This window comes from Miscanthus floridulus, chromosome 1 (assembly GCF_019320115.1).
Source record: "Miscanthus floridulus cultivar M001 chromosome 1, ASM1932011v1, whole genome shotgun sequence".
Lineage (NCBI taxonomy): Eukaryota > Viridiplantae > Streptophyta > Magnoliopsida > Poales > Poaceae > Miscanthus > Miscanthus floridulus.
In genome coordinates this window covers 116,054,861-116,071,015 of record NC_089580.1, presented here as the reverse complement: position 1 = coordinate 116,071,015, position 16,155 = coordinate 116,054,861, and the positions used below count along the sequence as shown (strand labels likewise).

At 45.2% G+C, this 16,155-nt stretch overlaps 1 protein-coding gene across 4 annotated transcripts; it reads left to right on the top strand.

Annotated features, from left to right (window-relative positions):
- Positions 1-1,103: 1,103 nt before the first annotated feature.
- LOC136539163 (protein NRT1/ PTR FAMILY 8.3-like) lies at positions 1,104-7,950 on the top strand. 4 transcript variants are annotated; one of them, XM_066531110.1, is made up of 6 exons: positions 1,104-1,239; positions 1,409-1,522; positions 5,733-5,835; positions 5,946-6,163; positions 6,270-6,793; positions 6,915-7,950. In XM_066531110.1, the coding sequence occupies exons 2-6, from the start codon at positions 1,466-1,468 to the stop codon at positions 7,732-7,734; spliced, it is 1,722 nt and encodes a 573-aa protein (XP_066387207.1). In that variant the 5' UTR covers positions 1,104-1,239; positions 1,409-1,465; the 3' UTR covers positions 7,735-7,950. The 4 variants fall into 4 exon arrangements, with proteins under 4 accessions (XP_066387207.1, XP_066387211.1, XP_066387224.1 ...); XM_066531114.1 differs by lacking the exon at positions 1,104-1,239 and having other exon boundaries at positions 1,488-1,522; positions 5,946-6,225; positions 6,318-6,793; XM_066531127.1 differs by lacking the exons at positions 1,104-1,239; positions 1,409-1,522 and adding an exon at positions 5,499-5,646.
- The last annotated feature ends 8,205 nt before the right edge of the window (positions 7,951-16,155 follow it).

The following is a 16,155-nucleotide window of genomic DNA, read 5'->3' as shown; positions in this document are numbered from 1 at the left end:
TCTATACCCACAAGTACAAGAGCGGTCGTGCCGCTTACAAGGTACGAAAAGCTCGATACCCCCCTATTGGTGGTATCAATGAAGTCCTGAGGAAGAATGCTAAAAAAGCGGAGGTCAAGGAGTACCTCGCAAGCCTCCCTATAACATCACGGCACCAGGGCCAAAACACATGGGGAAAGAGACGAAGGCCTCGATGGCTCTGGGAGTACCTCCACACGCACCAGGGGACTTTCAAAAAGCACCCCCGGAAGCTGTGGAGTTACCCCGCTATCCCTTCGGCAACAAAGGGAGACCGGCCAGCTACCGAAGTGCAGCCATGTCACTACCATGCCATGCACGACGCAGGCAGCATGACTTACCCTTATGGAGTTCCACAACCATTGCCATCAAGTCATCTTTCATTAAATTCAAAAAACTTGATAAAACAGTGGGAGACCATCTGGACCGGGTTGTGTTATGATTATCTGGAAAATTTTGCCTCTCGTTGCTCGTCCTAATAAAAGGTGCTACTAGCATCACTTTTTCCCGGTTTGAAACTTTAGGAATATCATCATGATATGACTCGTCCATCGACACCGAGTTGTTGCTCGGTGCACCAAACAACTTCTTATAGTATTTTGTAATATACTTTTTGAGGTTTACCTTCCTCTTGCTCCAACTGAAAATTAGTTAGTTGAAGTGGAAATTAGTAAGTTTTCCACTCATATTCAACTCAATCTATGTGCTTTGAAGTGAACTGACGTGAAAATTAGTTAGTTTTCCACTTCAACATACGGGGATTGATGTGGATACATACAAATCCAGTTAAACAAGTCTTCAGTAAGAAATACCTCTTTAAACTTGTGTAGCATGGAACGAAGGAAATCGCAATGCTTGATCTACCGTTCTCTCTCAATGACCGTGATATGGACTAGTGGACACGGGCTGCATTTATTGGCTGCCAAATGCATACGTAGAACAGACTGTGAGCCATGCGCAAGTACGGTCGAGATATCTACATCGAAATTCGGATGTTGTGTCCTGGCGGGCCCAGGCTTTGTTGACCGGAAGTGCTGAAGATAGCGAGATGACCACTGCCAAGTGTCGACCATCCTTGCTTGCAACTGGAACTTTGCTCAACCTCCAGCTGTCATGATGGATGTGAATCTCCTTCAACTTTGTTTTGAGATTAATAAAATCCGCAGGAATATCTTGTAGGTTCTCCTGTTCTGAGCACCGTACGTCTTCAGAAAGAGAACAGTAAGCTCCTCTTCAGATTCCACTGCTTCTTCTTCGTCTTCCCATATATTCTCCTCAAATATCTTCTTTCTTTTTTTCTATGTTTTTTTCGACTTATGTTAATACTTTCTTCTGCTTGCACGCAAAGTATTGTGCTGGGAAATCTTGCTGAAGCCTGCTTTCCCTGCAGCTGACTGACAGAGTAACTGATAGAGCAGCTGCTCCGACGGAGCCAGGAGGTTGCTATATGGAAGCAGCCGACGGGGAGAACGCTCTGCTTCTTCATCTCCAACCTACTCCGCCGGTACTCTTTGTGTTCTCTTACTCAGCTGTTGTGCTTTCTGATGCTTACTCAGTAGTTTTTGTTTTGGTGCTTTGTGCCCTTGTAATCTTCTTGTTCAGCCGTACCCTCTGGTTTGCTATATATATTTTCTTGGATATTAGAATATTATATAAAAGTTTTCAAGAAAAATATATCCAGGTGATACAAATTCTTGGAACAAGCTTCTAACCTCTACTCAAACAAGAGAACAGAGACAGGATAGGAATAAAGATGACACATATTACAGTGACTATTAATCCTTAGACTAGGCCTCATCCTATGTGCCTGAGATTCCACACAATTTAGTGAGTATCGATCCTAAGATTAATTAATCCTCTTGTTTGCTGTATATTTTTTTTAGATAAAGGATAGTTCATATCCAGCTTCATCTACCAACAGGTAGAATCGGGCCAATTATTACAAGGTTTGGCTCGTAGGCCAGCACACGAGCTGTAAAGAACTCCATCTTAAAGCCACCCACACAAACGAACAAAGTAAAGTTTTTGACTAAACGAGACCAATAGACCTATTTGACAACCACCCTTTGGAACCAAAAAAATGCAAGGCCGACGTCTCTAGATGATTCCCTGCTAGGATCAGCTGGTCCCGTTGGTCATCACACCGCTGCAGTCTTGCCCATTGGCGGAGCCGTGGATTCTCCTGAAAAGAACCTTTGCCTAAAGAAGAATCTAAATTTCTGCGAGCTTTCAACTTCGTTGCCTTTTCCAACGAGTCTTGCTCCGAAGTTGTCGCATTCCTTTTACTAGCTCTCACTGGCGAAACTGTCCCAGCATTATGAACTCGAGTCTTACTGAGGGCAGTCCCAATGAAAGAAACTAGTAGTTTCTATAACATAGGATACTGCACCAAAAAAGTACTGCTTTCCAACCCATGGTTTCTATGAGTAATAACTATTTTCTCTTTCTCTCTCCTAACTCTATCTTTTCCTCCAATGGGAGTGCGACACGAGCTCTCTAGAAACTGGTGGTTTCTCCCCAATGGCGATTTCATGGTTTCTTGGTGCATTGGGTCAAGAGTAGACCTGGTTTCTTCATGAAGAAACCATTTCTATGATTTTTGCTCTCTTTCTTCATTAATTACGTTGCCATGTCAGCGTTTTGCCTACGTGGCAAGTTATTTAATGAGGATATAAACCATCATCAATGCACCATTGGGACTGCCCTGAGGAGGCCAGAGTTAATCTGGGTAGGCATCAGATCAGTCTTCCATTGTGCGGACCCATCTGATGTCACCCCACTTGAAGTAAGTACTACCACTGGTTTCTTACTGGACTTCACTGCTCCTGAATTAGAACCGGTGTCACCTTCTATGTCTTGCTGGACAGCATCACGAGCAGCCTCGTGCTGTCCACCTGACGCATCTGGACCAGCTGGCAGCTGACCAGGTGCCTGATCAGTCGACAGATCCTCAAACTTTTTGCCATCTTCATCCATGTTTTTAGCCTCCTTATCCTCTGTAGGTTTATCTTCATCCATATTGGTGTCCATATCAATTACCTCTGGCTCACCAATGGGCATATCTTTCTCAACACGAAATTGTAGCTCATAAACAAAATCCCCAATAACTACATCCACTAGGTCCGGGATGAGATCAGGATTCAGCACAGCTACTTTCATTCTTGACCGTCCAAATTTCTTTGTGAATTTTGTGTCAACAACACAAGGTACACCTAAAATTGAGCCAATTGCCCAAATAATAGGAAATTCTTGTAGTTCTTTTGGTAAGCCACGAAATTGAACCCATACCTTATCAATCTCATATTTGTAGACTTCGTTTTCAACTCCTTTTTCAAAACGAATTTTCCCTTTCACTGTCTTTGTATCCATTGGACCCTAGTTCACTATATGATTCAAAAGTTTAGATGATGGGAAATTAGTGATAAAGGCATCGGTGCCCTTCTCCTCAATTACCCACTTATTTTTGCCAGATAGAAGTTTTTCAAGTTCCACTGCCAATTGATCAGCAGTTAGGGAACCCTCCAAAACACGCACCATGGCTGTTTTTTCCTCTGAATTTAACTTTGGATTTTCAGCAACTGGAATGAAATAAAAACCCAATCCTTCTACAGCGTAGCCACACGGAATCGCAGTAGTTTGCATGTTCTTCAAATTTGGGCAAATCTTTGTAACATGATCACCATAACAAATATCACAGCTAAGCGGGACAGTGCAAACGGATAAAGTGTGACCTTTAGTATGGCAACGATAGCAATAAGGTTTACCCTTGCTCTTGTGAGCTCCCTGGAGGGATGACTCTGGCACTTCACTTTGCACATTTGAGACATTTGTACTTTGTGGGACAGTAGCCAATGACTGAGCTTCGGAAGTAGCTGGCACCGTAGTCGTCGTTGTTGCCGTTATCTGGAACGCTGGAGTACCAGCCGCTTGGGTCTCTCTCCCCAGGCCTGTTGCCGGGATGTCTACAGTACCGGGCCAGGTCTGCAGCCCCCCGCCGAAGCCTCCGCCTGCAGGCTTTTAGCCGAGGCTGCCGTAGGCAGCCCCCAGCCGAGGTCGCTGCTGGGTTTGGCGGTCCAGATGGGGCTGCACCGTGCCCCGCCTGGTTCCTCGGCGCTGACGTCTGCTGCTGACGAATCCGACCGGCGTTGTCCGGCCAATTACCACGACCACGCCCTCCACCTTGGTGCCACCCGCCGCGGCCAAGGAAGCCTTGGTAGCCACCATTGTACCCATACCCACCATGACCTCCATAGCCACGTCCCCGACCGTGTGGTGGGAATGTACCATGGCCACGCCCCCACCCCTTCCGCCGAACCCTGGATTGAAACCAGAGTAAAAGCCAGGGTTGAATCCCGCCGGTCTTCCCCCACCTTGTACACCAACGAAGTTCGCAGGAGGCGACCCATTATTGTTGTCTGATCCTTGAGCCGCCATAATCGACCCCTCGCGAACCACCTCGACAAATGTTTTCTTCGCTTGTGACGTCTTGAGGGTAGGCTTTGGCGGCACAACTAGGGTTTTCCTGGTGCCGGTCCTCGCAAACAAAGAACACAAGCCTGTTGTGGGCCGAAAAAATTTCTTGGGTCCAATAATAATCTTCTTTGGAAACTCACGTACACCCTGAACCGTCATCTCCGCAATCTCTTGCGTGATGCACGTGGTCGTACTGACCGGTAACACAGCGGGAATCAAGGGAGGAAAAACCGGATCCAGGCACTGAGTATTCAAAGTTTTGAAATTTTTTGAAATTGAATCCTCCCTCGCCGGACTTGACCTCGCCGGCGTTCGTGCTGGCCGAGACGTCGAAGTCGGCCTGATGCGCGATCTCCCTTTCTGGTAAGTCGCCTTGGCAACAAAGTCTCCCAGAGTTCTCGATGGAGAAACTCGAGGAGAGGGCAAAGGCCCTTGCCATGGTGTACCAACCAGTTTTCGCTGGACCAACTTTGAGACCACTGACACAGGTAGACAGCGATCTCCAGAGGAAGGATTATTACCTGAGGCCAAAGCTCTTCTTCTGCTCTTACCAGTTGTTCCATCGTGAAGCCCGCGTCCAGAGCATCCTTGATAAATTCCGGTGTTGATGGCTCGCTCTGCACCTGCTCCGCTTCTTCATATTCAGACTCTTCTGGGTCTTCCGCCTGAGCCCAGAACTTTGATTCAATCGCATGAACTGGAAGAGATAGCCCGCCCACAGCCAATGCGCCTTGATCTGGAAGGACACCTTGGACTCCATGAACTGGCTTTGGGCGTATAGACGCTTCCACAGCCAACGCCACAACACAAGAAAGAGCCTCGCGGCCCTCCTGGCAGCGCAGGTCGTCGTCATCGTCTGCGTCTACCGGTGTCTGGCTCAGCGGCGTCTGCCGTCTTGGGGTGCAACGCCCGCCTGGCCGCCGGAGCGAGAGTTAGGCGTCGCCCTCCTTTTCTCACCATTGCTTCTCATTACTTAGCAGAAGAAGAGACCAATCAACGTGGTGATGGATCTCCACTCCACGCCAGCCCGGCAGAGAGGAGGAAGACGAGTCGGATTCCTCCGGCGTGTTCGGCAGAGGGAGGAGTCGACGAGCGGGGTTGGCGCGAAGGCGGCGCAGGATTTGGGAATTCGGGGCGCAGGCGTCGAGCGCTGATGTGAATGGAGTATATATAATATAAAAATGTAGGCAGGGGCCTCCCCTGCTTCCAAATAAAAAATCTGATGTGCTTTGGTGATGCAGGTTGTAGCTTCGGAGTACGCAAGTGATGGATCAGTTGATATCAACAAACAACCTGCTCTCAAGAAAAGTACAGGGAACTGGAGGGCATGCTATCCCGTCTTAGGTACCAGAGAAGAGAGGAGCAACTCATGCAACCAAAAAGTTCCTCCTGGTTGTTTTTGTTTTTTCTCTTCTCTAGTATACTAATCAGTTCACTTGTTCAACGCACATCAGGTGTTGGATTCAGTGAATGCATGCTGTTCTCTGCAATCGCGACGAATTTGGTGACCTTACTCACCACTGTGCTCCACGAGAGCAAAGTGGATGCAGCGAGAAATATCTCCTCCTGGGCCGGAGTGTGCTACCTCACACCACTTCTTGGGGCTTTCGTTGCGGACAGTTACTTGGGAAGATACTGGACCATGGTCGTATTCCTCCCAGTCTACATCGTGGTAAGTTCTTCAGAGCAGCAACTGATGGAATCGATCCGATCGATCTGCGATTGAATATGAATGTAATTAATCTGCAGCTAGCCCTGAATATGTTGCTCTTTGTCAGGCAATGCTAGTCCTGATATCTTCAGCATCACTCCCAATGTTGTTCCAGAGCGACGTTCACCCTGCACTGGTTTACCTTGGTCTCTACCTTGCCGCCATTGCCAGCGGTGGTGTCAAGCCCTGCATCTCTGCCTTCGGGGCTGACCAATTTGACGTCAATGACCCGGTGGAGCTGGTGAAGAAGGGCTCCTTCTTCAACTGGTACTTCTTCCTCACCACCACCAGCTCCCTGCTGTCTGGCACGGTCATTGTTTGGCTTCAGGACAATGTTGGGTGGGCAGTCAGCTACGTGATCCCAACAGTGCTCATGTTCATCTGTTTCCCTGCATTTTTAGCTGGCTCGAGGGTATACAGGTTTAGGAAAATGGGAGTAAGCCCCCTTACCAGCATACTTCAAGTGGTTTTTGCAGCTGTCAGGAAGTGGCATATCAAACTGCCGGATGATAGCTCGCTTCTATATGAGCAAGCCAATTCACCTTCTACAACTGAAGCAAGTCATAAGAACAAGCATACCAATCAGTTCAGGTGATTTAGTTTCTACTTTTTACATACAAAGTGCAAGTCAATAATGTATAGTCAAATCGACATCAAGAAAAACTGCTTCCGTTAAACTAATATAAATCTTGTAAACCATGTTGTTTTTCAGGTTCTTTGACAAGGCTGCCATTGTCGTCCCATCAGGCAACGAATCCACGGCGCAGACGAGTCCATGGAGGCTCTGCACAGTGACACAGGTCGAGGAGCTAAAGATGCTGCTCTCGACGCTCCCTACCTGGGCGTCGTTCGTGGTTTTCTACGCAGTCACGGCTCAGATGCAGTCGACGATGATCGAGCAAGGCATGCTCATGGATAACCACGTTGGCTCGTTTGCCATCCCACCGGCGTCCATGCCCATCATTGGTGTGCTCAGCTTCCTCATCTGTGTCGCCGTCTATGAAACCATCCTAGTGCCGTCGGCGCGGCGCTTCACCGGAAACGAGAAAGGCTTCTCCCAGTGGCAGCGCCTCGGAATCGGCCAAGCTCTGTCCATTCTGACAATGGCGCTCGCTGCGTTGCTGGAGACAAGGAGGCTGGCGATCGCGGAAGCCAACGGCCTGAGGCATCAGGAGGTGCCGGTGCCAATGAGCATCCTGTGGCAGGGCCCAGTTTTCTTTGTGCATGGTGCGGCCGAGATGTTTGGTTCCATTGGCATGACTGAGTTCTTCTACGACCAAGCCCCGGTGACCATGAAGAGCCTGTGCGCAGCGTTCGGGCAGCTCGCGATTGCCTCCGGGTCTTACTTCAACTCAGCCGTGCTCAGCGTCGTTGCATTTGCCACAACACGCGGCAGCCAAACCGGGTGGATTCCGGACAACCTCAACGAAGGCCATCTCGACTATTTCTTCTGGATGATGGCCGCTCTTAGCTTGCTCAACTTAGCTCTGTTTGTGCGTTACTCAATGAGGCATGGAGGCAAGGCAACATAAGAGGCACTGAGCAAGACCTTGGTTTATCATAATTCAGGAAAATATGAACAAAGCAGACCATGGAAGCTATATGGACAAACTACTCATAAATACTAGCATTGTATGAAGCAGCTAAGGAACGATAATGTGCCTAGCCAACATGAGTGTCTAAGCATGCACAGAATGTTGAGTAAATGACGCAGAAATCAATAGCAATTATTTATCTTATCTTACTAATTATAGGCTCTAACATAGCTTTCTTATTAATTCTCATCAGGTACTCCATTCTCACAATAATAAAAACATCTACCCTTTAATTACATAGACTCTAATTATCATCGCTAATTTTTTTGCGAGTAATTATTATTGCTAATAAGAGTCATTGGATCTATTTTTTTTAAAAAAAATCATACAATTACTAAATAGAAATCCACCCAAGCCTTCACGTTAATTCTCACCAGACACTCTAGAAAAAAAAATATAAATCCTAGAAATTTTGACAATAATAAAAAGCATCTATCCTTTAATTTGATATACTCTAATCATGCTCGCTGATAATAGCCATTGAATCTACTTTGTTTTATAAAAAATACCCAACTCTGGCATTAATAAAATAATCATGAATCTTGCATCTAATTTCCACCTCTGCCATTATGAAAGATAACTAAAAATAACTGTCTAAATTTGCATCTAAATTACCCGTATCAGGCATTAAATATAATTCAAAATAACCACTAAATTTATATCTAAATTACCCACCACACCTATTATGAAAGACAAAATAACATCCTTACAATTTCTATAAATTATCCACCTCTACTATTGCGAAAGATGCAAAGTAATCCATTTGCATTTGGAGTTAGTATATTTGAAAAGCATTTGAGAGAACTGCTTGGTACATGGTTTTGTACCCACCAGATTTATCCAATGCCCCCTGCCGGGGAAGCACCAGAGAAAGCGGTACATGGGCGTTGCTTTTATAGTAGCTAAGATTAAGTAACGAATTTGTCCGAGGCTACCCTCTAACACGCACCAGAGAAAGCGGACAGCTGAAGGACATGTGCCAAAGTTCTGTGCACGTAGGAAAGTTTGAAACATGGGCAGCGGAAACCCCAGTGGGGACCACCAGACTTCTGGTGACCCAGGAGCTCTTGGGTAGCTCACCCGAGAGGTTCTGGACACCGCCAAATTTCCAGTGATTTTGACCAGAGATGCACAAGGGCACCTAGTGAAAGCTCTATGTTTGATTTTGGTAACTGATTGAGGCAACTAGTGGATTAACTTTTTGCTAAGTGTGATTAAGCTAGGTTGGGTCCACAACAAGATTGAGAGCAAGGCTCCGAAATTGGACTCTCGCTTGGAAAAGAAGAAAGAGAAAACAAAATTCAAAGGTGTGAAGGAAAATATATAATTAGGGATTTTGTTTTGTTGGTCAGGACGCAATAGAATGCGTGATCGGATTTAGGATAGATAGCCGTTCTATTAACAGAAAAACTCTATGGTCAAATCGGTTATCTAAGTGCCACTATGTGCGAAAATACACTGCTTATGCATTAGACCTAGTGATATGATCAGAAGCAAGTGAAAACCTTTGAAAAATTATTTGTGAAAATGCTAACTCACTTCCACATATGTTGGATATATATTGGAGTTGGCACATTTGAAAAGGGGTCGAAAAGGAGCTCAACGCAGGCTGAGTGACCATCGGATTATGCCGATGTGTCACCCCAGAGGCCATCGAAGTATAGGCCACGTTATGCTGAGTTAAACGGGGGCTAGGGTTAGCCATCGGATTGTTCTGATAGTTACCTCCTAGCACTATCAGAGCATGCGCTGGCTTGATGGACACATGGCAAGCCGAAACCTCTTTGGATGGCTGCCTGGTTGTTGACGGTAGTTTTTTTTTCCACACCGGTATACCGAATTTCATTACCGCAGCAACGAAATTACAAAGTTCAGTTTGTGACCGTCTAACCACCCGACATAAACCAAACTTTCCGTTCGAACATATGAACGCGAAGGGAACATATGCCAGAACACACTCTCCCAGAAAACATTACAAAAGATCCATAGCTAAAAACCCACGAACAAAACAAAGAGCGTCCCATTACAGGGGCACTAGCCCAAAACAACGATGTAACAAAGCACCCTCTGGAGCCTGCCCTAAGCAGCAAATGGAACCAACTGATTCTCCTCCTGCGGCTGGGACTTCAAATCTTGCTTGTGGAAGAAAAGCGCCGCCGTCTTGATCGCCTCCGCTCCTAGGGACACCTGATTCTTCAAATCCTCCTTCAGAAGCCCTGCCCAGTATGTAAGGAAGGAACATATCATACAGACAATCTCAGTAGGAGATTTAATTCTTTTGTTATCAAAGCACACTGCATTTCTAGTGCGCCAAATAGCCCAACAAACAGCTGCTAAGCCAACAGCATGCATACTATGTCCCTGAGGCATGATGTTATTAATCCAAATCCAATACTGGTCCAAGCTACCAGGTCTACTGTCAGACCCCAAAGAGTAAGCTAACAGGCTCCACACATATTTAACTGTAAGACAACCAAAAAACAGACGATGCCCATCTTCCTTTTCTGTGCAAAACGCACAAGAAGTGTTACCTTTCCACTTACGTTTAGTCAGGTTATCTTTAGTAAGAATGGCGTTATGTGAAACAAGCCACATGAAAATTTTGATTTTCAAAGGAATTTTAGCTTTCCAAATTTTCTTAAAGCTAAGACCAACATCATGTCTACTCAAGTGCTTGTAAGTGGATTTTACAGAGAAAACACCAGACTTCTCCCAATCCCACTTAGCTCTATCATTACTGTTGTTAGTACTGAAACAGTAGATAGTGTCATACAGCTTTCTCAATTGGTTCTGCAGGTCCTCATGTAACCATCTTCTGAAAGAAGGACGCCAGTTTTTCTTCTTCATATATTCCACCGAACAATCTTGTTCATCACTTATCTCATATAGACTTAGGAACTTGTCTGCCAAGGAGACAAGGCCACACCAGCGGTCATGCCAAAAACTGGTTGACTTGCCATCACCCACTATCATGGACCTACCCCTGGTGTAAACATTCCTCACCTTCAACATATCATTCCATACTGGTGAATTCTTTGGACTTTTCTTCAGCAAGGAGACCATCCCCCTTTTTAAGATACTTCTGTCTAATGATATCATGCCAAATACCACTCCCATTCTCAACTTTCCACCACCATTTACACAATAAGCTGATATTCATTCTTCTTAGGTCTTTAATCCCTAAACCCCCTCTGTTCACTACTAGAAATATCCACTTTTATGATGAAAATTCTAATGACGAATCCAAAATCGTCATAGAAGATCGTTTTTTATGACGAATATTTCCGTTTCGTCATAGATCAGTGGTGACGATCCTACAACCCTACCTTTCTATGACGAAATTAGGCATCGTCACAAAAAACGTCATAGAAGGGCGTAGGGTTTCGTCACACATCACTCGCGCGACTCATCTGTGATGATCTCATTTAAACCTGTGACGAACAGGGCTTCATCATTGAACTAATTACACATCTGTGACGGACAATATTTGATGTGTAACGAACGGCTTTGTCGTAGATCTCCACACTGTGCTTTCTCCATCCGACGTGTAACTGTGGGACCTGGAGTTACTCATCCATGACGCTTGTAATTCGTCATAAAAGTCTCTGTTCGATCCTTTCTCCATGCGACGTGTATCTGTGAGACCTACAGTTACTCATCCGTGACGCTTGTAATTCAACATAGAAGTCTCCACTCGGTCCTCTCTCCATCCAACGAGTACCTGCGGGACCCTTCAGCATCCGACCCGTGGGACCCAACGACTTACGTGTCACGTGTACCTGTGGAACCGTTCTCCATCTCCATCCGACTTGTGGGACCCGACGGACCTGTGGGACCCGACGGTTTGCGTGTCACGTGTACCTATGGGACCATCCGACCTTTGGGATCCGATGGCCCGTGGGACCCGATGGCTTGCGTGTCACTTGTTGCCGCCGGTGTTTAATAAATTAAAACTAAAAAAACCATGAGACCTAGGAGTCAAACCCGAGACCCAGATCAAGGAATATACCGTCTTCACCATTGCGCTAGACGTCTGGTTGTGTTGACATGTCTTTGTAGTATATGTTCTCTGTGTGGATAGGTTGACTTATATATTGGATATATCCCTATCCCCTACAAGTGGAAACAAATATGTGCCCGTTGGACTTGCGGCGGCAGTGGTGGCGGCGTCAATGGAGGATCCCCAGTGTGCTGTGGTGGCTCAAGCATCCTTTTGGAGGCTAGGCTGCGGGTCTTCCTAGTGGAGCGCGATGGCATTGGCATCCGTGTCCGTCGTGTGCCGCGGCAGAGGCGATAGATCCAATCCACAGGTCTCCTTTCTCGCCTTTTCTTGCCTTCATTGTTTTGGTTCTTGCTTGAACTTGAGCTATACAAGAAACATTGTAGTGTTGCAGATCTGGTTAGGCCAATGCTGATGAAAAGAACTAGAAGGTGGCACTAGTTGGTTTTCTGTTGGTGTCTTTGTTTTCTGCATATGTTCAGTGTTCTTACTGTAAATGCCTGTGTGCAACTAGGCCTGTTAATTATCAAGTGCTTGCTTGATTATACCTATCTATCTAGTCAAACATACATGCCCTTCGCTTCTACCTTAAATTATTTTTTCTTTCCAGTGCTTGCTTGATTCTACATTTTTGTTTCGTATGCTCCAGTGCCACCGGTGAGTCCTTATGGTATTTTGAACTTATAACATATCTGAGGCCATATTTCTGTGCCAATGGTGTCTATAGGGCTGTTGGATGTATTAGGATGCAACTAATATGTTTGCTTTCTATGTCCTCTCCTTGTTGACAACCAAGTTATCCATTTGGTTCCAAACAGGAGGAAAGGCATCGAAAGCAAATCAATGCTTTATGTCCATCATTCACATCACTAAGGCCAATAATTTTTAAGTTGCACATGTTGCTACTGATGCCAATGATGATCACTACCACTTGTTCACTGACATTCTACTTGTGAAAACTGAGGAAGCTCAATTCACTGCTGAAATTGTAATGGTTATAGCTCCATTAACTGCTACTCTAGTTTGAGTTATATATATCTATGTGGTGCTACTCTAAATTTACATGAGGTCATACCATGAAAATTGTTAATGGTTGTTCAAGTTGCACTTTGGTATGAATTGTGGACTTCACTGATGGATCTTTGTTGGATTATTTTCCTGTTCAGTGATCTCATCACTGAGGAAGCTCTCATCATACTCCACACTGACGAAATGGAGGAGGCCTCCAACAAGAGCAACGCACTGGCTAGCCTCATGGAGGATGTCGTTCTCAAGATCCTCCACCACCTCTCTGCTCGCTCCTTGTTCTGCTGCATATGTGTCTGTCACTCCTAAAAAACCTCATCGAGGACCCCAACAACCATAGGAAGCTGCCCCAGACTATGGCCGACTTCTTCTATGATAGTGAGAATGGCAATCAAAACTTCACCAGCATCGTCCATGGTGTATGCTCCCGCTCCTTGGAATTCTTGCCCTTCAACACTGACAATGTAGCTATCTCAGATTGCTACAACGGCCTCATCCTATGCTGCTGCCTTGGGGCTGATGGATATCACTAAGTTGTCTACAATCCAATGACTCAGAAGTTTAAAATTCTACCGCCTAGCACCTATGATGTTGGCCATGCTGTTGGTGAGGCTCGCTTGGCATTTGATCCGACAACATCCTCGCACTTCCATGTGATTGAATATGTGGATGTCAACGCTGTATGTGCAGGTGTGGAGATCTACTCATCTCAAACTACACCATGGATCTATAAGAAATCTGAATGGGGCGAGCATACTGATGTGACATTTTACAGACAATCAAGTGTGTTTCTTAACGGTTGTCTGCACATTATGGGGCACTCTAGGAGGTACTTTAGGATATTTGCTATGGATATGGAGGGAAACACATGGAGAAAAATTGATAGGCCAGATGGTCTTCACTACTCCATGCATCAAGCTCAGGGTCACTTGTGTTTATGTACTGTTGATAGTCCCAATGATTCTAAGCTTTCAATCTAGATCCTTGAAGACTATGGTACTAATAATTGGACATTGAAGCATACGGTCACCATGCGGATCCTGTTTGGAAGGATTAATATTAGATTTGGTTACCTAGATTTTGATGACGAGGACATAGTGATCCCAGTTCACCCAGAATGGAATTTGATTTTCTTTGCTAGGGAGGATGGAACAATCATCACATATAACATGGACCGTAAAAAAGTTCATGTCATCCCTGTTCGTGTCTTTCGGTATGGTAGACGTTCCTTTAAAAAAGAGTTCATCTGCAGACCATACTATCTTCCTTATGTGCCCATGTTCTTAGATTCATTAGCAGAGCAGTAATTAAAGCTGCATTTGATGTATCTCTCTGTCATACATTTTAAATGGACCAATGTTGTTTGCTTGTCTATGGACATGTTAATTTCCTCAATGATGGATGTTGTCATTATTTTAGCTAAACTAGTGTGCCATCTTTGTTTTGTTTGCAAATTGAATTATTTGTTTGGTGCGCACATGTGCTACAGTGTGTTACAGCTCCTATCGCCGTTTCATCCATTAATTTAGCTGTAGTACAATACTTATATTGATTTCTAATGTCGTAAGTACATGGGGTATGCTGATGAGGGCATTCTAAAATACAAAAAATGGCACTTCAAAAGCACTACAATGCACCCATCAAATTGTACTACTAGGCTATGCTACTATTAAGTTAGCCAAACTTAAAATCGTAAACGATACAGTAACAAGCATCACAGGAAGACGAGGAAAACTACGGAGGATACTCTCAAACACGTTCAAATGTACAGAGGTCAGACTTTCTTACGTGTGCAATAACATTTCAACACCAATGGCTCCTCTGCTCTACATTAGACTGAGGCGAGACTTGCGATCGGACTTTCTTACGTGTGCAATAACATTTCAACACCAATGGCTCCTCTACTCTGCATTACACTGAGGTGAGACTTGCTCCTCGCTGCAAGGTTCTTGCAAGTTCAAAGATTGACAAAGACACTAAGGCAACAAAAAAACAAACAGAAAATAAATGACCTGAGCTACACCACGCTCAATAGATTGTAATTGCGAGACTTGCTCCTGGTGTTGAAACTATAATGGCTGTCACATGTACCTTCTTTAAATTTGTTTCATTTAGGGAGCCACATAGGTATTCAAATTTACTATGCATGCAAGAAAGTCCTAGCATTGTAAATCTAACTGGGCCGAACACATCTCATGTTATACATGGAAACCTATTTTGTATGTACTTTTATTGAATCCCTAAAGGAAACAAATAAAATTGAAACAAAACAACAGAAAAGCAAAAACAAAAACAATATTCTAGACTTGTTCAGATGAACTCCTCGCTGCATGGTTCTTTCAAGTTCAATAAATTTTCTCAAAGACACGAGTTGGCTTCAACAGCGATCAAAGGCACTCATGAATGTTTAGCATATTATAGATCAGATCAAAGACAACTAGAAAGAAATCTATAGCGAAAAGCAACCAACAGGGGCTACAAACCAGCTACAAAATGACAAAAAGGACCTGAGCTACACCATGCTCAACAGAGTTTAACCCACCTAAGGCCTTGTTTGGATGCGCATGTATTTATCTCGATCCACATGTGTTGAAGTGGATTGGAGTGGAAATAAACAAAATTCCATTCCATTCCACTCCAACACATGTGGATTGATGTGGATACACATGCATCCAAACAAGGCCTGATACAAAGTTCAACAAAAGTTAACACCAACATGCAAATAAGAGTTCACATATTTTGCAAGGGCGTCCCGTAGATCAAACTTATTCATGACTACTAATACTACTGATATGTCCCATAGATCAAGGGTCGAGATTGCCATGCAGGATCTCGTCCACGTCCACCTTCGGTAAGACGACGTTGGCGGCCAGCTTGAAACCCTCGATCAGATCGGTGATGTCATCGTCTGTCGAACGCGGCGGAAAACCCTGCTCCACCACTCTGAGGTTCACCACTATGCCAATCTAAAGCTGGGCAGTAGCTAGCGCCATGGCAGCCCCCTGACGGATGGCTTCGGTCACCATGGCTCGAATTCGAGCTGGCAGGGCTCGAAGGAGAACCTCTACGGCCAACAGATTATCCACTCTTCCAACGGGGAAGGCTGTTTTACAAGCGGCTAGCACAGGCATCTACAGGGTGTCACCCCACATGCTCAGTACCACAACAAGGCTCATCATGTGTTGGGCCTACTGCTAGGCGATCGCCAAGTCAGCTCATGCCTGGGTGGCCAGATTCTTGAAAGCTTGAAGTGCGTTGAGCGCGGCGTCTAGCTCACCGCGCAACGTCTTGGTGTTCAGCCTAGTCGATGACAAATCCGCTTGGACCTCACG

Bases quoted from the DNA above. Each gene is read 5' to 3' on its own strand.
- LOC136539163 (XM_066531110.1), top strand. From the start codon at position 1,466: ATGGAAGCAGCCGACGGGGAGAACGCTCTGCTTCTTCATCTCCAACCT. The intron at 6,164-6,269 runs GTAAGTTCTTCA...GCTCTTTGTCAG, and splicing joins TCCTCCCAGTCTACATCGTG to GCAATGCTAGTCCTGATATC. The intron at 6,794-6,914 runs GTGATTTAGTTT...GTTGTTTTTCAG, and splicing joins AAGCATACCAATCAGTTCAG to GTTCTTTGACAAGGCTGCCA.